This window comes from Drosophila serrata, unplaced genomic scaffold (genome assembly GCF_035046125.1).
Source record: "Drosophila serrata isolate PLE 108 unplaced genomic scaffold, ASM3504612v1 contig_23, whole genome shotgun sequence".
Taxonomy (NCBI): Eukaryota; Metazoa; Arthropoda; class Insecta; order Diptera; family Drosophilidae; genus Drosophila; species Drosophila serrata.
In genome coordinates, this window is record NW_028256921.1 from 1,703,139 (window position 1) to 1,722,717 (window position 19,579).

At 48.3% G+C, this 19,579-nt stretch overlaps 1 protein-coding gene, 2 long non-coding RNA genes and 7 pseudogenes across 12 annotated transcripts; 3 read left to right on the forward strand and 7 right to left on the reverse strand.

The window, feature by feature from the left end:
• The first annotated feature begins 149 nt into the window (after positions 1 to 149).
• LOC147645075 (uncharacterized) lies at positions 150 to 1,595 on the forward strand. Of its 2 annotated transcripts, XR_015271173.1 has the most exons (3): positions 150 to 346; positions 567 to 1,431; positions 1,488 to 1,595. XR_015271173.1 is itself a non-coding variant. In XM_086830637.1 (2 exons), the coding sequence occupies exon 2, from the start codon at positions 609 to 611 to the stop codon at positions 939 to 941; it is 333 nt and encodes a 110-aa protein (XP_086686763.1). In that variant the 5' UTR covers positions 150 to 346; positions 567 to 608; the 3' UTR covers positions 942 to 1,594. The 2 variants fall into 2 exon arrangements, 1 of the variants encoding a protein (XP_086686763.1); XM_086830637.1 differs by having other exon boundaries at positions 567 to 1,594.
• Positions 1,596 to 1,665: 70 nt separating this feature from the next.
• LOC110182550 (uncharacterized) lies at positions 1,666 to 7,976 on the forward strand (annotated as a pseudogene). Its single transcript, XR_015271182.1, has 5 exons — positions 1,666 to 1,869; positions 1,926 to 2,725; positions 5,634 to 5,769; positions 5,830 to 5,959; positions 7,462 to 7,976. The product of XR_015271182.1 is annotated as an uncharacterized LOC110182550 (transcript).
• LOC110182571 (uncharacterized) lies at positions 2,822 to 3,866 on the forward strand. Of its 2 annotated transcripts, XR_015271181.1 has the most exons (4): positions 2,822 to 2,844; positions 2,905 to 3,410; positions 3,504 to 3,566; positions 3,618 to 3,866. It is a non-coding gene; the product is annotated as an uncharacterized LOC110182571 (long non-coding RNA). The 2 variants fall into 2 exon arrangements; XR_015271179.1 differs by having other exon boundaries at positions 3,504 to 3,866.
• Positions 7,977 to 8,465: 489 nt separating the features above from the next.
• LOC147645076 (uncharacterized) lies at positions 8,466 to 14,684 on the reverse strand (annotated as a pseudogene). Its single transcript, XR_015271192.1, has 6 exons — positions 14,543 to 14,684; positions 13,845 to 14,486; positions 11,193 to 11,226; positions 10,673 to 10,958; positions 10,483 to 10,612; positions 8,466 to 8,980 (listed from the first exon to the last, which is right to left on the reverse strand). The product of XR_015271192.1 is annotated as an uncharacterized LOC147645076 (transcript).
• Positions 9,023 to 9,426, reverse strand: LOC147645077 (uncharacterized; annotated as a pseudogene).
• On the reverse strand, positions 9,359 to 10,348 carry LOC147645078 (uncharacterized; annotated as a pseudogene). Its single transcript, XR_015271187.1, has 2 exons — positions 10,207 to 10,348; positions 9,359 to 10,150 (listed from the first exon to the last, which is right to left on the reverse strand). The product of XR_015271187.1 is annotated as an uncharacterized LOC147645078 (transcript).
• LOC147645079 (E3 ubiquitin-protein ligase ariadne-1 pseudogene) lies at positions 11,655 to 13,470 on the reverse strand (annotated as a pseudogene). The gene is made up of 3 exons (XR_015270785.1): positions 13,454 to 13,470; positions 13,002 to 13,388; positions 11,655 to 11,796 (listed from the first exon to the last, which is right to left on the reverse strand). The product of XR_015270785.1 is annotated as an E3 ubiquitin-protein ligase ariadne-1 pseudogene (transcript).
• On the reverse strand, positions 14,421 to 16,125 carry LOC110182566 (uncharacterized; annotated as a pseudogene). Its single transcript, XR_015270813.1, has 4 exons — positions 15,984 to 16,125; positions 15,009 to 15,927; positions 14,823 to 14,948; positions 14,421 to 14,757 (listed from the first exon to the last, which is right to left on the reverse strand). The product of XR_015270813.1 is annotated as an uncharacterized LOC110182566 (transcript).
• On the reverse strand, positions 15,862 to 17,566 carry LOC147645080 (uncharacterized; annotated as a pseudogene).
• On the reverse strand, positions 17,425 to 19,093 carry LOC110182545 (uncharacterized). Of its 3 annotated transcripts, XR_015271188.1 has the most exons (7): positions 18,932 to 19,093; positions 18,768 to 18,866; positions 18,553 to 18,700; positions 18,336 to 18,497; positions 17,891 to 18,270; positions 17,705 to 17,830; positions 17,425 to 17,639 (listed from the first exon to the last, which is right to left on the reverse strand). It is a non-coding gene; the product is annotated as an uncharacterized LOC110182545 (long non-coding RNA). The 3 variants fall into 3 exon arrangements; XR_015271189.1 differs by lacking the exons at positions 18,768 to 18,866; positions 18,932 to 19,093; XR_015271190.1 differs by lacking the exons at positions 17,425 to 17,639; positions 17,705 to 17,830; positions 17,891 to 18,270; positions 18,336 to 18,497 and having other exon boundaries at positions 18,644 to 18,700; positions 18,932 to 19,087.
• Between the last annotated feature and the right edge of the window lie 486 nt (positions 19,094 to 19,579).

Sequence of the window (19,579 nt, forward strand, 5' to 3'; positions counted from 1 at the left end):
AATGTTCAATGAGAGCATTAGAGATGGAAAAGAATCGATTGTGGTTAACGATTCCGTAGATAGCTCTAAACTTAGTTGAATATCGATTAATTCACGGGCTAAGTCGACATATCGATGTATCGATTGGAAGTGCGACCATATCATTTTTCACAACTTAATGTATCCACCACGATCTATGTAGGCAAAAACTAGCCTTCAAGTCGTGTTGTTGATTTTGGTATTGTTGTTGTTTATATTGTGTTGTTGTTGTTGTAGAAGAGATGTTGTTCTTGTTGTAGGCAAAAACAATGCTTCAATCTCGACATTTTCAGTACAAAAACGTACATTTCTGGATCTGAAGTACCAGGTGAACAGAAACTGCAGAAAGCAGATTAATTTTAGTGCAAGAGCTGCAAATTAGAGTCATACTTTTAGCCATATTGTAGCAGACCTTAAAGCTTAGAGCTTAAAGCTCAGTGCTTTAATCTAGCTAGAAAATAGCTAGTTTGCCAACCTTATATTACGGGAACTTTTTGCAGTGTGACCAACTCATATATATACCGAAGAGTGACCGCTTTGACTTTCAGCTGCTTGCCTGCAACCATGTGCTGCAGCGACGATCGGCTGGCATGGAACCATGTGCAGCTTTGACATCCTACGTTTTAGGTTATGGTGAATGCACTCAGGAGCAGGCAAATGATCAGGATCAGCTGAATCAACACCAGGACGAGCTGGTCACAGCCCGGCCGGCGGCAGTGCATACCACTTCGCTCCTGCTGCCCATTGATGAGCCATCCAACACACCCTCACTGGCCTCTAGCGTGAACAGCGCCACGAAGAAGAGCCTCGATGAACCGCATTATGATGACTCGGGCATCTCGGAGCAGCAGCAGCAGCCGCTCAGCGTTACTTTGGACCCAACTGCCTCAACATCACCAAGACCATTTCCACTCCGCAGCTAAGCGCTGTGCAACAGCGACGATCAGCTGACATGGAGCCATGTGCAGCATTGACTGTGGACTGCAGGCATGCAACCATGTGCAGCCTTGACATCCTACGCTTGGAGCCCCCGCAGCAGAAGCTCATCACCAAGACAATTTCCATGCCGCAGCTAAGCAACAACAACTTCCAGGCCAAGCAGCAGCAGCAGCCGCTCAAGCTGACCGTAGTCACCCGTCAGGATCAGCGTTAAATTGGACATTGGACTGCTCCCGGAGGCGCCGCAGCAGAAGCTCATCACCAGGACCATTTCCATGCCACAGCTGAGCGGCCTGCACAACCAAGGGCGTGATTCAGCGGTTTACAGCCTTCCATGGCAAGCTGGTGAGCTGGTCGAGGCTACGTGCCCGTCGAGCAGAAAATTCAGCAGGAGCTGCAGGACCTTAAGTCGCGCAAAACGGACCTAAAGCGCCTGCGCAAGATTAACAGACTGAAGGCTTCGCTGGACAAGCTGTGAGTACACGTCAAGGCATTCAATAATCCTCTTGTCATTTTACTTTCGTTTTCAGCCAGCTCAGCAAAGACGACGAGGCCGATTAGGACTCTGAGGTGGAGCACTGCTATGGACCCGGAAAACTGCGCATTGTTCAGTCCACCCAGGAGTTGGATAGAAATGGGGAAGTGGTAGATAACCTACTTAAATAAGTTTGATTCTCATTGAATTTTCATTCTTTATCAACAGCAACGAACCGGAGAACATAAACAATCCAGCTGGCAATCGCAGCCTGAATGCAGCATTAATGGGATGCGTTCGGCAATGTCGCTGGCTCAGATGTGTGATCTGACGGCAGAGGAGGCCGCGAGGTCTCACTGCCCAGTGGGAAAGCCTGATCAAGAAGAATGCTGAGAACGGGACGGTTATTGAGGCGGCCATCATTACTTTAAAAAAAGGTGGGACCATATCCATTATCACTTTTATATCGAAGTGTGACCGCTTTGACTTTCAGCTGCTTGCCTGCAACCATGTGCTGCAGCGACGATCACTAATGACATGCAACCATGTGAAGCTTTGACTATCGACTGCTGGCATGGAACCATGTGCAGCTTTGACATCCTACGTTTTAGGTTATGGTGAATGCGTTCAGGAGCAGCCAAATGATCAGGATGAGCTGGATCAAGACCAGGGCGTGCTGGTCACAGCCCGGCCGGCGGCAGTGCAAACCACTTCGCTCCTGCTGCCCATTGATGAGCCATCCAACACACCCTCGCTGGCCTCTAGCGTGAACAGCGCCAAGGAGGAGAGCCTCGATGGCCAGCATTCGGATGACTATGGCATCTCGGACTCCTCGCAGAGCAACAACAACCTCCAGGCCAAGCACCAGCAGCAGCAGCAGCCGCTCAAGCTGATCGTGGTCACCCACCAGGAGCAGCGTTACATTGGACCTAACTGCCTCAATATGACACCATTTTTACTTCTCAGCTAAGCGGCCTGCGCCAGAAGCGTCAGTTTGCCTTCGGTGGTGCATCTACCAAGGGCGTAATTGAGCGGTTTATTGCCTTCCATGGCAATCTGGTGGCACCCAATAATCCCCTGCCGCCGCCTCGCCATTGGGCAACATCATCAACATCAACATCATCAGCTCCGGAATGTTAAATCAGAGCAGCAACAGCAACACCCTCAAGCTGAACACACGCACGGTGCTGGCCTTCCTGGAGAACGCCAACTCGCCAACGGGCATTACCACGGTCACCCTATCACCGACAGTAATCGAGCGGGACTCGGAGGGCAGGCCTTTGCGTCGAGGCTGTGCCCGTCGAGCAGAAGATCCAGCAGGAGCTGCAGGACCTCAAGTTGCGCGAGACGGAGCTGAAGCGCCTGCACAAGAATAACATGCACAACATACTGAAGGCTTCGCTGGACAAGCTGTGAGTACACGTCAAGGCATTCAAGAATCCTCTTGTCATTTTGCGTTTTTTCGTTTTAAGCCAGCTCAGCACAGACGACGAGGCCAATGCGGACGACGATGACGATTAGGACTCTGTGGTGGAGCACTGCTATGGACCCGGAAAACTGCGCATTGTTCAGTCCACCCAGGAGTTGGATAGAAATGGGCGAGTGATCGATTGCGTGGTCCATCAGGTTGTGCTGCAGGTGGAGCAGCGGCCAATCAGCCACCTTATATCCGATCCCGATCCGGTCAAATGCCGCGGGCTAAAGAAGTGGAATGAGAAGAGCGACGACGACTCAGAAACATCCAACTGGATCGCGGCCAATACCAAAGAGTTTCACAAGTGCAGTGTGACCATTGAGAGAGACGGCGGTTGCAACCATATGGTGTGCAAGAACCAGAACTGCAAGAACGAGTTCTGTTGGGTCTGCCTCGGCTTCTGGAAGCCGCACGCTCCTCCTGGTACAACTGTAACCGGTACGATGAGGATGAGGCCAATACAGCTCGTGATGCCCAGGAGAAGTAGCACTCATCCTTGGCCAGGTGAGTTTTTATACTATTCTAATTTTTGTCGAAAGCTTGTAATACTGTGAAGGAGTCATTTTCGACCCTATAAATATTATATGTATATTCTAGATCACCATCATCAGCCGAGTCGGTCTAGCTAGGGTCAGGGTCAGTTATAAAACTATCGAAAGAGTAAGATCTTATAATTAATTTAGGCTTTTAACTTTGAGTATACGTTTGTAGATATCCTCAATACAAATTACTGAATCACTTTAAATTAAAAATAAGTAATGGGATCCATGGAAATAAGGGAATTAATTGAAAAATAAATGCATAGCTAGCAGAGCTGAATCTAGACCAAGGCCTGATCCCTCCTATAGCATCGTTATATGTATATGATATAATTGTCATTATTAAGACTTACCCCAGTGGAGGACACGTCATTGTTTACTTCCTTCCATATAATAATATAATTGTCATGATTAAGACTTACCTGAGTGTAGTTTACTTCCTTCCAGTGTTGACTTCGAATCTTGTTGACTTCAATTAGGGTAGTCATAATATCGAAGATCACTTCCTGGTTATCCAGATGTATTCCATTGGCCACGTCATTCCTTTAATCACTATCACTATCGATGTAAACACTAGGTACCCCTAGGACAGACTGAGGTCGCGGCGAACGAAGTGCCTCTATTTATAGTTCCCGAGTCAAGAGAACAGAGAAAGTGAGAGAGTAAGAGATAGGCGGAGAAACATACAGAGAAAGAGTTCGCTCTGAAGATGCACATTGGGAGTTGGACCTACCGGATAAAAAGAGGCAGAGAGAGTAAGAGAGAGGGAGAAAGGGAGAGCTGTTGATGCTGATCAAGAATATGTTTACTTAATAGGGGCGTTACTGCGTTCCAAACTTTTGAATAAAATTATAATACCATGCAAGGGAATAAAAATGATCAAATAAAATTTGAATTTTAAGATTCTTGCAGAGGAAAATATAATTTTAATCAGTGAAGGAGTCATTTTCGGGTCTATAGGGTCGTACCTCCACTGATTAAAAGTATAATACTCTGCAATATTATTGAACTATATATTTTTACATGCATTTTATTTGTTGACAAATCAAAGTTTAAAAATCTCGTAATTCAGCTAAACAAAAAAGCATTAATTTTAGTTAGCTTTAGTTCATTCTTCAACTTTGGTAACAGCTGGTGTTTATTTAATAATTTGATTATATATTATTTTCAGAACTTCTTGATTCTGCATGCAGCAGAAGGAGGATATTGAAACGGGTTTGGAGGAGTCCGCTCAGCATTCGCAGACGGTGCAGCGCGTGCAGACTACCAAAATGAAGGCGGAGGATTTGCAACAATACGCCAGCAATGGGTGAGTACAGAGTTAATTCAAGTTAAGGAACGTCACATAAATTAATTTCTATCCTTTGTATCTAGGGCACCGTCTGAAGCGAGCTTGACGAAAGCAAGCTGTAAAACATGGAGTTGGAGTCGATAGACAAATTCTTTTCGGCTAAACAAAAGAATGCGGTATCGGTTAGTGTCTAGAAAAGATGCCAATGAAAGATCTTCCCTTATTTAATGTTCTCCCCTCTTTTCACAGGCTATTGATGGCTCCTATGAGGATCTGCGAGCAACTGGCGGCAAGCCAGCCAAGCAAGCAAGGTGCTCTCAGAGTGCTCATCCTGCTCAGCAAGCTGAAGATGAGCTATATGAAGATATCAAAGTAGGAGTTGCTTTGGCCACCTTCTGGTTCCAAATACTAATGTCTTCTCTTCCAGGGCCATTCTCCCGATGGACAGCAACAAGAAGCTGATACTCGACATGGTCTAGCAGCTGCTAAAGTTCCCGCTCTCGGCGGAGGAGCGTGACTGTTGGATGAGCATAGCGAGGATATTGAGTCACTTGCCCGCACCGATCGCTTCCTTTACGAAATATCAAAGTGGGTTTGAAGGGCATCTAGGAGAGATGGCAGTCACTAAACTTTTTGTTCTTTTGTCCTGGCAGGATTCCCCACTACGAGCAAAGGCTGAAGAGTTCACTACTGGAACTGCTTTATGCCGACATCAGCACTTCAGGGAGCAATCAGAATGGAAGTCAGCTGCAACAACAGCACCAACAGCAACACCCTCAAGCTGAACACACGCACGACGTTGGCCTTCCTGGAGAACGGCATTACCACGGCATCTCCAACGGGCATTACCACGGTCACCCTATCACCGGCAGCCATCGAGCGGGACGCGGAGGGCAGGCCTTTGCGTCGAGGCTGTGCCCGTCGAGCAGAAGATCCAGCAGGAGCTGCAGGACCTCAAGTTGCGCGAGACGGAGCTGAAGCGCCTGCACAAGAATAACAGGCACAACATACTGAAGGCTTCGCTGGACAAGCTGTGAGTACACGTCAAGGCATTCAAGAATCCTCTTGTCATTTCACGTTTTTTCGTTTTAAGCCCGCTCAGCACAGACGACGAGGCCAATGCGGACGACGATGACGATTAGGACTCTGTGGTGGAGCACTGCTATGGACCCGGAAAACTGCGCAATGTTCAGTCCACCCAGGAGTTGGATAGAAATGGGCAAGTGTTAGATAACCTACTTAAATAAGTTTGATTCTCATTGAATTTTCATTCTTTATCAATAGCAAACAACCGGTGAACATACACAATTCGGCTGCCAATCGCAGCCTAAATGCAAATGCAGCATTAATGGGATGCGTCCGGCAATGTCGCTGGCTCAGATGTGTGATCTGACGGCAGAGGAGGCCGCGAGGTCTCACTGCCCAGTGGGAAAGCCTGATCAAGAAGAATGCCGAGAACGGGACGGTTATTGACGCGGCCATCATTACTTTTAAAAAAGGTGGGACCATATCCATTATCACTTTTATATCGAAGTGTGACCGCTTTGACTTTCAGCTGCTTGCCTGCAACCATGTGCTGCAGCGACGATCACTAATGACATGCAACCATGTGAAGCTTTGACTATCGACTGCTGGCATGGAACCATGTGCAGCTTTGACATCCTACGTTTTAGGTTATGGTGAATGCGTTCAGGAGCAGCCAAATGATCAGGATGAGCTGGATCAAGACCAGGGCGTGCTGGTCACAGCCCGGCCGGCGGCAGTGCAAACCACTTCGCTCCTGCTGCCCATTGATGAGCCATCCAACACACCCTCGCTGGCCTCTAGCGTGAACAGCGCCAAGGAGGATAGCCTCGATGAACCGCATTATGATGACTCGGGCATCTCGGAGCAGCAGCAGCAGCAGCCGCTCAAGCTGACCGTGGCCCCCGCCAGGAGCAGCGTTACATTGGACCCAACTGCCTCAACATCACACCGGAGCTGCCGCAGAAGAAGCTCATCACCAAGACCATTTCCACTCCGCAGCTTAGCGCTGTGCAACAGCGACGATCAGCTGACATGGAGCCATGTGCAGCATTGACTGTGGACTGCAGGCATGCAACCATGTGCAGCCTTGACATCCTACGCTTGGAGTCCCCGCAGCAGAAGCTCATCACCAGGACAATTTCCATGCCGCAGCTAAGCAACAACAACCTCTAGGCCAAGCAGCAGCAGCAGCCGCTTAAGCTGACCGTGGTCATCCGCCAGGATCAGCGTTAAATTGGACATTGGACTGCTACATGACACCGGAGCCGCCGCAGCAGAAGCTCTTCATTTCCATGCCTCAGCTGAGCGGCCTGCACAACCAAGGGCGTGGTGATTCAGCGGTTTACAGCCTTCCATGGCAAGCTGGTGAGCTGGTCGAGGCTACGTGCCCGTCGAGCAGAAAATCCAGCCGAACTGCAGGACCTAAAGTCGCGCGAGACGGAGCTGAAGCGGCTGCGCAAGATTAACAGGCAGAACACACTGATGGCTTTGCTGGACAAGCTGTGAGTAGACGTCAGGCTCTCAAGAATCCTCTTATCATCTTACGTTTTTTCGTTTTCAGCCAGCTCAACACGGACGACCCGGAAAACTACGCAATGTCCAGTCCACCCAGGAGTTGGATAGAAATGGGCAAGTGTTAGATTACCTACTCAAATAAGTTTGATTCTTATTGAATTTTCATTCTTATATCAACAGCAAGGAGCCGGAGAACGTACACAATCCCGCTGGCAATCGCAGCCTGAATGCAGCCGCCTACATATCCAATGGAGCCAGCAATGGCAGCATATTAATGGGATGCGTCCGGCAATGTCGCTGGCCCAGCTCTGTGATCTGACGCTCAAGGAGGCGCCCTCATCGTGAGGCTTCATTGCCCAGTGGGAAAGGCTGATTGAGAAGAATGTCGAGAACTGGACGGTTATTGAGGCGGTCATCTAAGAGGACGGTCGGAAGAGGGTAGCAGAGGGTCCCCTTTCCCCCCAAAAAACAACACACACCAATCCACCAACGATTCTGGTGCAGAGCAGACCAAATTATTATTGTAGTGTCCAAACTTGATACCAATCCTAAGCCCGATGTCCGATACCCGATTCCTGATCCTCTCCACACAAGGCGAAAGCTGCTTATCAAGGAATTCATTTAAATTTTACATAAATATACGAAAACGATGTGCGAAACATGATTTAATTAAATAAAAACCCCAAAACTAAACCTTAACAAGCATTTGTTGTAGTTACCTACATTTAAAATGGATATATTCTTCTTGTTGTAAAAAATAGCTTGTTGTTGTCGGCAAAAACAAGAATTCAATTTGGTCGTTTCCAGTACAAAATTTTAAATTTCTGGGCCTGGAGTACCAGGCGAACAGAAACCGCAGAAAGCAGATTAATTTTAGTGCAAGAGCTGCAAATTAGAGTTGTCACTATAGCTATATTGTAGCAGAGCTTAAAGCTCTAAGCTCTAAACTCTAAGCTTTAAGCTCTGCTACAATATAGCTATAGTGACAACTCTAATTTGCAGCTCTTGCACTAAAATTAATCTGCTTTCTGCGGTTTCTGTTCGCCTGGTACTCCAGGCCCAGAAATTTAAAATTTTGTACTGGAAACGACCAAATTGAATTCTTGTTTTTGCCGACAACAACAAGCTATTTTTTACAACAAGAAGAATATATCCATTTTAAATGTAGGTAACTACAACAAATGCTTGTTAAGGTTTAGTTTTGGGGTTTTTATTTAATTAAATCATGTTTCGCACATCGTTTTCGTATATTTATGTAAAATTTAAATGAATTCCTTGATAAGCAGCTTTCGCCTTGTGTGGAGAGGATCAGGAATCGGGTATCGGACATCGGGCTTAGGATTGGTATCAAGTTTGGACACTACAATAATAATTTGGTCTGCTCTGCACCAGAATCGTTGGTGGATTGGTGTGTGTTGTTTTTTGGGGGGAAAGGGGACCCTCTGCTACCCTCTTCCGACCGTCCTCTTAGATGACCGCCTCAATAACCGTCCAGTTCTCGACATTCTTCTCAATCAGCCTTTCCCACTGGGCAATGAAGCCTCACGATGAGGGCGCCTCCTTGAGCGTCAGATCACAGAGCTGGGCCAGCGACATTGCCGGACGCATCCCATTAATATGCTGCCATTGCTGGCTCCATTGGATATGTAGGCGGCTGCATTCAGGCTGCGATTGCCAGCGGGATTGTGTACGTTCTCCGGCTCCTTGCTGTTGATATAAGAATGAAAATTCAATAAGAATCAAACTTATTTGAGTAGGTTATCTAACACTTGCCCATTTCTATCCAACTCCTGGGTGGACTGGACATTGCGTAGTTTTCCGGGTCGTCCGTGTTGAGCTGGCTGAAAACGAAAAAACGTAAGATGATAAGAGGATTCTTGAGAGCCTGACGTCTACTCACAGCTTGTCCAGCAAAGCCATCAGTGTGTTCTGCCTGTTAATCTTGCGCAGCCGCTTCAGCTCCGTCTCGCGCGACTTTAGGTCCTGCAGTTCGGCTGGATTTTCTGCTCGACGGGCACGTAGCCTCGACCAGCTCACCAGCTTGCCATGGAAGGCTGTAAACCGCTGAATCACCACGCCCTTGGTTGTGCAGGCCGCTCAGCTGAGGCATGGAAATGAAGAGCTTCTGCTGCGGCGGCTCCGGTGTCATGTAGCAGTCCAATGTCCAATTTAACGCTGATCCTGGCGGGTGACCACGGTCAGCTTAAGCGGCTGCTGCTGCTGCTTGGCCTAGAGGTTGTTGTTGCTTAGCTGCGGCATGGAAATTGTCCTGGTGATGAGCTTCTGCTGCGGGGGCTCCAAGCGAAGGATGTCAAAGCTGCACATGGTTGCATGCCTGCAGTCCACAGTCAATGCTGCACATGGCTCCATGTCAGCTGATCGTCGCTGTTGCACAGCGCTAAGCTGCGGAGTGGAAATGGTCTTGGTGATGAGCTTCTTCAGCGGCAGCTCCGGTGTGATGTTGAGGCAGTTGGGTCCAATGTAACGCTGCTCCTGGCGGGGGCCACGGTCAGCTTGAGCGGCTGCTGCTGCTGCTGCTCCGAGATGCCCGAGTCATCATAATGCGGTTCATCGAGGCTATCCTCCTTGGCGCTGTTCACGCTAGAGGCCAGCGAGGGTGTGTTGGATGGCTCATCAATGGGCAGCAGGAGCGAAGTGGTTTGCACTGCCGCCGGCCGGGCTGTGACCAGCACGCCCTGGTCTTGATCCAGCTCATCCTGATCATTTGGCTGCTCCTGAACGCATTCACCATAACCTAAAACGTAGGATGTCAAAGCTGCACATGGTTCCATGCCAGCAGTCGATAGTCAAAGCTTCACATGGTTGCATGTCATTAGTGATCGTCGCTGCAGCACATGGTTGCAGGCAAGCAGCTGAAAGTCAAAGCGGTCACACTTCGATATAAAAGTGATAATGGATATGGTCCCACCTTTTTTTAAAGTAATGATGGCCGCGTCAATAACCGTCCCGTTCTCGGCATTCTTCTTGATCAGGCTTTCCCACTGGGCAGTGAGACCTCGCGGCCTCCTCTGCCGTCAGATCACACATCTGAGCCAGCGACATTGCCGAACGCATCCCATTAATGCTGCATTTGCATTTAGGCTGCGATTGCCAGCCGAATTGTGTATGTTCACCGGTTGTTTGCTATTGATAAAGAATGAAAATTCAATGAGAATCAAACTTATTTAAGTAGGTTATCTAACACTTGCCCATTTCTATCCAACTCCTGGGTGGACTGAACATTGCGCAGTTTTCCGGGTCCATAGCAGTGCTCCACCACAGAGTCCTAATCGTCATCGTCGTCCGCATTGGCCTCGTCGTCTGTTCTGAGCTGGCTAAAAACGAAAAAACGCAAAATGACAAGAGGATTCTTGAATGCCTTGACGTGTACTCACAGCTTGTCCAGCGAAGCCTTCAGTATGTTGTGCCTGTTATTCTTGTGCAGGCGCTTCAGCTCCGTCTCGCGCAACTTGAGGTCCTGCAGCTCCTGCTGGATCTTCTGCTCGACGGGCACAGCCTCGACGCAAAGGCCTGCCCTCCGCGTCCCGCTCGATGGCTGCCGGTGATAGGGTGACCGTGGTAATGCCCGTTGGAGATGCCGTGGTAATGCCGTTCTCCAGGAAGGCCAACGTCGTGCGTGTGTTCAGCTTGAGGGTGTTGCTGTTGGTGCTGTTGTTGCAGCTGACTTCCATTCTGATTGCTCCCTGAAGTGCTGATGTCGGCATAAAGCAGTTCCAGTAGTGAACTCTTCAGCCTTTGCTCGTAGTGGGGAATCCTGCCAGGACAAAAGAACAAAAAGTTTAGTGACTGCCATCTCTCCTAGATGCCCTTCAAACCCACTTTGATATTTCGTAAAGGAAGCGATCGGTGCGGGCAAGTGACTCAATATCCTCGCTATGCTCATCCAACAGTCACGCTCCTCCGCCGAGAGCGGGAACTTTAGCAGCTGCTAGACCATGTCGAGTATCAGCTTCTTGTTGCTGTCCATCGGGAGAATGGCCCTGGAAGAGAAGACATTAGTATTTGGAACCAGAAGGTGGCCAAAGCAACTCCTACTTTGATATCTTCATATAGCTCATCTTCAGCTTGCTGAGCAGGATGAGCACTCTGAGAGCACCTTGCTTGCTTGGCTGACTTGCCGCCAGTTGCTCGCAGATCCTCATAGGAGCCATCAATAGCCTGTGAAAAGAGGGGAGAACATTAAATAAGGGAAGATCTTTCATTGGCATCTTTTCTAGACACTAACCGATACCGCATTCTTTTGTTAAGCCGAAAAGAATTTGCTTGCTTTCGTCAAGCTCGCTTCAGACGGTGCCCTAGATACAAAGGATAGAAATTAATTTATGTGACGTTCCTTAACTTGAATTAACTCTGTACTCACCCATTGCTGACGTATTGTTGCAAATCCTCCGCCTTCATTTTGGTAGTCTGCACGCGCTGCACCGTCTGCGAATGCTGAGCGGACTCCTCCAAACCCGTTTCAATATCCTCCTTCTGCTGCATGCAGAATCAAGAAGTTCTGAAAATAATATATAATCAAATTATTAAATAAACACCAGCTGTTACCAAAGTTGAAGAATGAACTAAAGCTAACTAAAATAATGCTTTTTTGTTTAGCTGAATTACGAGATTTTTAAACTTTGATTTGTCAACAAATAAAATGCATGTAAAAATATATAGTTCAATAATATTGCAGAGTATTATACTTTTAATCAGTGGAGGTACGACCCTATAGACCCGAAAATGACTCCTTCACTGATTAAAATTATATTTTCCTCTGCAAGAATCTTAAAATTCAAATTTTATTTGATCATTTTTATTCCCTTGCATGGTATTATAATTTTACTCAAAAGTTTGGAACGCAGTAACGCCCCTATTAAGTAAACATATTCTTGATCAGCATCAACAGCTCTCCCTTTCTCCCTCTCTCTTACTCTCTCTGCCTCTTTTTATCCGGTAGGTCCAACTCCCAATGTGCATCTTCAGAGCGAACTCTTTCTCTGTATATTTCTCCGCCTATCTCTTACTCTCTCACTTTCTCTGTTCTCTTGACTCGGGAACTATAAATAGAGGCACTTCGTTCGCCGCGACCTCAGTCTGTCCTAGGGGTACCTAGTGTTTACATCGATAGTGATAGTGATTAAAGGAATGACGTGGCCAATGGAATACATCTGGATAACCAGGAAGTGATCTTCGATATTATGACTACCCTAATTGAAGTCAACAAGATTCGAAGTCAACACTGGAAGGAAGTAAACTACACTCAGGTAAGTCTTAATCATGACAATTATATTATTATATGGAAGGAAGTAAACAATGACGTGTCCTCCACTGGGGTAAGTCTTAATAATGACAATTATATCATATACATATAACGATGCTATAGGAGGGATCAGGCCTTGGTCTAGATTCAGCTCTGCTAGCTATGCATTTATTTTTCAATTAATTCCCTTATTTCCATGGATCCCATTACTTATTTTTAATTTAAAGTGATTCAGTAATTTGTATTGAGGATGTCTACAAACGTATACTCAAAGTTAAAAGCCTAAATTAATTATAAGATCTTACTCTTTCGATAGTTTTATAACTGACCCTGACCCTAGCTAGACCGACTCGGCTAATGATGGTGATCTAGAATATACATATAATATTTATAGGGTCGAAAATGACTCCTTCACAGTATTACAAGCTTTCGACAAAAATTAGAATAGTATAAAAACTCACCTGGCCAAGGATGAGTGCTACTTCTCCTGGGCATCACGAGCAGTATTGGGCCTCATCCTCATCGTACCGGTTACAGTTGTACCAGGAGGAGCGTGCGGCTTCCAGAAGCCGAGGCAGACCCAACAGAACTCGTTCTTGCAGTTCTGGTTCTTGCACACCATATGGTTGCAACCGCCGTCTCTCTCAATGGTCACACTGCACTTGTGAAACTCTTTGGTATTGGCCGCGATCCAGTTGGATGTTTCTGAGTCGTCGTCGCTCTTCTCATTCCACTTCTTTAGCCCGCGGCATTTGACCGGATCGGGATCGGATATAAGGTAGCTGATTGGCCGCTGCTCCACCTGCAGCACAACCTGATGGACCACGCAATCGATCACTCGCCCATTTCTATCCAACTTCTGGGTGGACTGAACAATGCGCAGTTTTCCGGGTCCATAGCAGTGCTCCACCACAGAGTCCTAATCGTCATCGTCGTCCGCATTGGCCTCGTCGTCTGTGCTGAGCGGGCTTAAAACGAAAAAACGTAAAATAACAAGAGGATTCTTGAATGCCTTGACGTGTACTCACAGCTTGTCCAGCGAAGCCTTCAGTATGTTGTGCCTGTTATTCTTGTGCAGGCGCTTCAGCTCCGTCTCGCGCAACTTGAGGTCCTGCAGCTCCTGCTGGATCTTCTGCTCGACGGGCACAGCCTCGACGCAAAGGCCTGCCCTCCGAGTCCCGCTCGATTACTGTCGGTGATAGGGTGACCGTGGTAATGCCCGTGGGCGAGTTGGCGTTCTCCAGGAAGGCCAGCACCGTCGTGTGTTCAGCTTGAGGGTGTTGCTGTTGCTGCTCTGATTTAACATTCCGGAGCTGATGATGTTGATGTTGATGATGTTGCCCAATGGCGAGGCGGCGGCAGGGGATTATTGGGTGCCACCAGATTGCCATGGAAGGCAATAAACCGCTCAATTACGCCCTTGGTAGATGCACCACCGAAGGCAAACTGACGCTTCTGGCGCAGGCCGCTTAGCTGAGAAGTAAAAATGGTGTCATATTGAGGCAGTTAGGTCCAATGTAACGCTGCTCCTGGTGGGTGACCACGATCAGCTTGAGCGGCTGCTGCTGCTGCTGGTGCTTGGCCTGGAGGTTGTTGTTGCTCTGCGAGGAGTCCGAGATGCCATAGTCATCCGAATGCTGGCCATCGAGGCTCTCCTCCTTGGCGCTGTTCACGCTAGAGGCCAGCGTGGGTGTGTTGGATGGCTCATTAATGGGCAGCAGGAGCGAAGTGGTTTGCACTGCCGCCGGCCGGGCTGTGACCAGCACGCCCTGGTCTTGATCCAGCTCATCCTGATCATTTGGCTGCTCCTGAACGCATTCACCATAACCTAAAACGTAGGATGTCAAAGCTGCACATGGTTCCATGCCAGCAGTCGATAGTCAAAGCTTCACATGGTTGCATGTCATTAGTGATCGTCGCTGCACCACATGGTTGCAGGCAAGCAGCTGAAAGTCAAAGCGGTCACACTTCGATATAAAAGTGATAATGGATATGGTCCCACCTTTTTTTAAAGTAATGATGGCCGCGTCAATAACCGTCCCGTTCTCGGCATTCTTCTTGATCAGGCTTTCCCACTGGGCAGTGAGACCTCGCGGCCTCCTCTGCCGTCAGATCACACATCTGAGCCAGCGACATTGCCGAACGCATCCCATTAATGCTGCATTTGCATTTAGGCTGCGATTGCCAGCCGAATTGTGTATGTTCACCGGTTGTTTGCTATTGATAAAGAATGAAAATTCAATGAGAATCAAACTTATTTAAGTAGGTTATCTAACACTTGCCCATTTCTATCCAACTCCTGGGTGGACTGAACAATGCGCAGTTTTCCGGGTCCATAGCAGTGCTCCACCACAGAGTCCTAATCGTCATCGTCGTCCGCATTGGCCTCGTCGTCTGTGCTGAGCGGGCTTAAAACGAAAAAACGTAAAATGACAAGAGGATTCTTGAATGCCTTGACGTGTACTCACAGCTTGTCCAGCGAAGCCTTCAGTATGTTGTGCCTGTTATTCTTGTGCAGGCGCTTCAGCTCCGTCTCGCGCAACTTGAGGTCCTGCAGCTCCTGCTGGATCTTCTGCTCGACGGGCACAGCCTCGACGCAAAGGCCTGCCCTCCGAGTCCCGCTCGATTACTGTCGGTGATAGGGTGACCGTGGTAATGCCCGTTGGCGAGTTGGCGTTCTCCAGGAAGGCCAGCACCGTGCGTGTGTTCAGCTTGAGGGTGTTGCTGTTGCTGCTCTGATTTAACATTCCGGAGCTGATGATGTTGATGTTGATGATGTTGCCCAATGGCGAGGCGGCGGCAGGGGATTATTGGGTGCCACCAGATTGCCATGGAAGGCAATAAACCGCTCAATTACGCCCTTGGTAGATGCACCACCGAAGGCAAACTGACGCTTCTGGCGCAGGCCGCTTAGCTGAGAAGTAAAAATGGTGTCATATTGAGGCAGTTAGGTCCAATGTAACGCTGCTCCTGGTGGGTGACCACGATCAGCTTGAGCGGCTGCTGCTGCTGCTGGTGCTTGGCCTGGAGGTTGTTGTTGCTCTGCGAGGAGTCCGAGATGCCATAGTCATCCGAATGCTGGCCATCGAGGCTCTCCTCCTTGGCGCTGTTCACGCTAGAGGCCAGCGAGGGTGTGTTGGATGGCTCATCAATGGGCAGCAGGAGCGAAGTGGTTTGCACTGCCGCCGGCCGGGCTGTGACCAGCACGCCCTGGTCTTGATCCAGCTCATCCTGATCATTTGGCTGCTCCTGAACGCATTCACCATAACCTAAAACGTAGGATGTCAAAGCTGCACATGGTTCCATGCCAGCAGTCGATAGTCAAAGCTTCACATGGTTGCATGTCATTAGTGATCGTCGCTGCAGCACATGGTTGCAGGCAAGCAGCTGAAAGTCAAAGCGGTCACACTTCGATATAAAAGTGATAATGGATATGGTCCCACCTTTTTTTAAAGTAATGATGGCCGCGTCAATAACCGTCCCGTTCTCGGCATTCTTCTTGATCAGGCTTTCCCACTGGGCAGTGAGACCTCGCGGCCTCCTCTGCCGTCAGATCACACATCTGAGCCAGCGACATTGCCGAACGCATCCCATTAATGCTGCATTTGCATTTAGGCTGCGATTGCCAGCCGAATTGTGTATGTTCACCGGTTGTTTGCTATTGATAAAGAATGAAAATTCAATGAGAATCAAACTTATTTAAGTAGGTTATCTAACACTTGCCCATTTCTATCCAACTCCTGGGTGGACTGAACAATGCGCAGTTTTCCGGGTCCATAGCAGTGCTCCACCACAGAGTCCTAATCGTCATCGTCGTCCGCATTGGCCTCGTCGTCTGTGCTGAGCGGGCTTAAAACGAAAAAACGTAAAATGACAAGAGGATTCTTGAATGCCTTGACGTGTACTCACAGCTTGTCCAGCGAAGCCTTCAGTATGTTGTGCCTGTTATTCTTGTGCAGGCGCTTCAGCTCCGTCTCGCGCAACTTGAGGTCCTGCAGCTCCTGCTGGATCTTCTGCTCGACGGGCACAGCCTCGACGCAAAGGCCTGCCCTCCGAGTCCCGCTCGATTACTGTCGGTGATAGGGTGACCGTGGTAATGCCCGTTGGCGAGTTGGCGTTCTCCAGGAAGGCCAGCACCGTCCGTGTGTTCAGCTTGAGGGTGTTGCTGTTGCTGCTCTGATTTAACATTCCGGAGCTGATGATGTTGATGTTGATGATGTTGCCCAATGGCGAGGCGGCGGCAGGGGATTATTGGGTGCCACCAGATTGCCATGGAAGGCAATAAACCGCTCAATTACGCCCTTGGTAGATGCACCACCGAAGGCAAACTGACGCTTCTGGCGCAGGCCGCTTAGCTGAGAAGTAAAAATGGTGTCATATTGAGGCAGTTAGGTCCAATGTAACGCTGCTCCTGGTGGGTGACCACGATCAGCTTGAGCGGCTGCTGCTGCTGCTGGTGCTTGGCCTGGAGGTTGTTGTTGCCTTGCGAGGAGTCCGAGATGCCATAGTCATCCGAATGCTGGCCATCGAGGCTCTCCTCCTTGGCGCTGTTCACGCTAGAGGCCAGCGAGGGTGTGTTGGATGGCTCATCAATGGGCAGCAGGAGCGAAGTGGTTTGCACTGCCGCCGGCCGGGCTGTGACCAGCACGCCCTGGTCTTGATCCAGCTCATCCTGATCATTTGGCTGCTCCTGAACGCATTCACCATAACCTAAAACGTAGGATGTCAAAGCTGCACATGGTTCCATGCCAGCAGTCGATAGTCAAAGCTTCACATGGTTGCATGTCATTAGTGATCGTCGCTGCAGCACATGGTTGCAGGCAAGCAGCTGAAAGTCAAAGCGGTCACACTTCGATATAAAAGTGATAATGGATATGGTCCCACCTTTTTTTAAAGTAATGATGGCCGCGTCAATAACCGTCCCGTTCTCGGCATTCTTCTTGATCAGGCTTTCCCACTGGGCAGTGAGACCTCGCGGCCTCCTCTGCCGTCAGATCACACATCTGAGCCAGCGACATTGCCGAACGCATCCCATTAATGCTGCATTTGCATTTAGGCTGCGATTGCCAGCCGAATTGTGTATGTTCACCGGTTGTTTGCTATTGATAAAGAATGAAAATTCAATGAGAATCAAACTTATTTAAGTAGGTTATCTAACACTTGCCCATTTCTATCCAACTCCTGGGTGGACTGAACAATGCGCAGTTTTCCGGGTCCATAGCAGTGCTCCACCACAGAGTCCTAATCGTCATCGTCGTCCGCATTGGCCTCGTCGTCTGTGCTGAGCGGGCTTAAAACGAAAAAACGTAAAATGACAAGAGGATTCTTGAATGCCTTGACGTGTACTCACAGCTTGTCCAGCGAAGCCTTCAGTATGTTGTGCCTGTTATTCTTGTGCAGGCGCTTCAGCTCCGTCTCGCGCAACTTGAGGTCCTGCAGCTCCTGCTGGATCTTCTGCTCGACGGGCACAGCCTCGACGCAAAGGCCTGCCCTCCGCGTCCCGCTCGATGGCTGCCGGTGATAGGGTGACCGTGGTAATGCCCGTTGGAGATGCCGTGGTAATGCCGTTCTCCAGGAAGGCCAACGTCGTGCGTGTGTTCAGCTTGAGGGTGTTGCTGTTGGTGCTGTTGTTGCAGCTGACTTCCATTCTGATTGCTCCCTGAAGTGCTGATGTCGGCATAAAGCAGTTCCAGTAGTGAACTCTTCAGCCTTTGCTCGTAGTGGGGAATCCTGCCAGGACAAAAGAACAACAAGTTTAGTGACTGCCATCTCTCCTAGATGCCCTTCAAACCCACTTTGATATTTCGTAAAGGAAGCGATCGGTGCGGGCAAGTGACTCAATATCCTCGCTATGCTCATCCAACAGTGCACGCTCCTCCGCCGAGAGCGGGAACTTTAGCAGCTGCTAGACCATGTCGAGTATCAGCTTCTTGTTGCTGTCCATCGGGAGAATGGCCCTAGAAGAGAAGACATTAGTATTTGGAACCAGAAGGTGGCCAAAGCAACTCCTACTTTGATATCTTCATATAGCTCATCTTCAGCTTGCTGAGCAGGATGGTGCAGTTCTGGGCCCGGCGTCCATCGATCTCTGAGAGCACCTTGCTTGCTTGGCTGGCTTGCCGCCAGTTGCTCGCAGATCCTCATAGGAGCCATCAATAGCCTGTGAAAAGAGGGGAGAACATTAAATAAGGGAAGATCTTTCATTGGCATCTTTTCTAGACACTAACCGATACCGCATTCTTTTGTTAAGCCGAAAAGAATTTGTCTATCGACTCCAACTCCATGTTTTACAGCTTGCTTTCGTCAAGCTCGCTTCAGACGGTGCCCTAGATACAAAGGATAGAAATTAATTTATGTGACGTTCCTTAACTTGAATTAACTCTGTACTCACCCATTGCTGGCGTATTGTTGCAAATCCTCCGCCTTCATTTTGGTAGTCTGCACGCGCTGCACCGTCTGCGAATGCTGAGCGGACTCCTCCAAACGTTCGCGCATGCGTGTCAGACCCGTTTCAATATCCTCCTTCTGCTGCATGCAGAATCAAGAAGTTCTGAAAATAATATATAATCAAATTATTAAATAAACACCAGCTGTTACCAAAGTTGAAGAATGAACTAAAGCTAACTAAAATTAATGCTTTTTTGTTTAGCTGAATTACGAGATTTTTAAACTTTGATTTGTCAACAAATAAAATGCATGTAAAAATATATAGTTCAATAATATTGCAGAGTATTATACTTTTAATCAGTGGAGGTACGACCCTATAGACCCGAAAATGACTCCTTCACTGATTAAAATTATATTTTCCTCTGCAAGAATCTTAAAATTCAAATTTTATTTGATCATTTTTATTCCCTTGCATGGTATTATAATTTTACTCAAAAGTTTGGAACGCAGTAACGCCCCTATTAAGTAAACATATTCTTGATCAGCATCAACAGCTCTCCCTTTCTCCCTCTCTCTTACTCTCTCTGCCTCTTTTTATCCGGTAGGTCCAACTCCCAATGTGCATCTTCAGAGCGAACTCTTTCTCTGTATG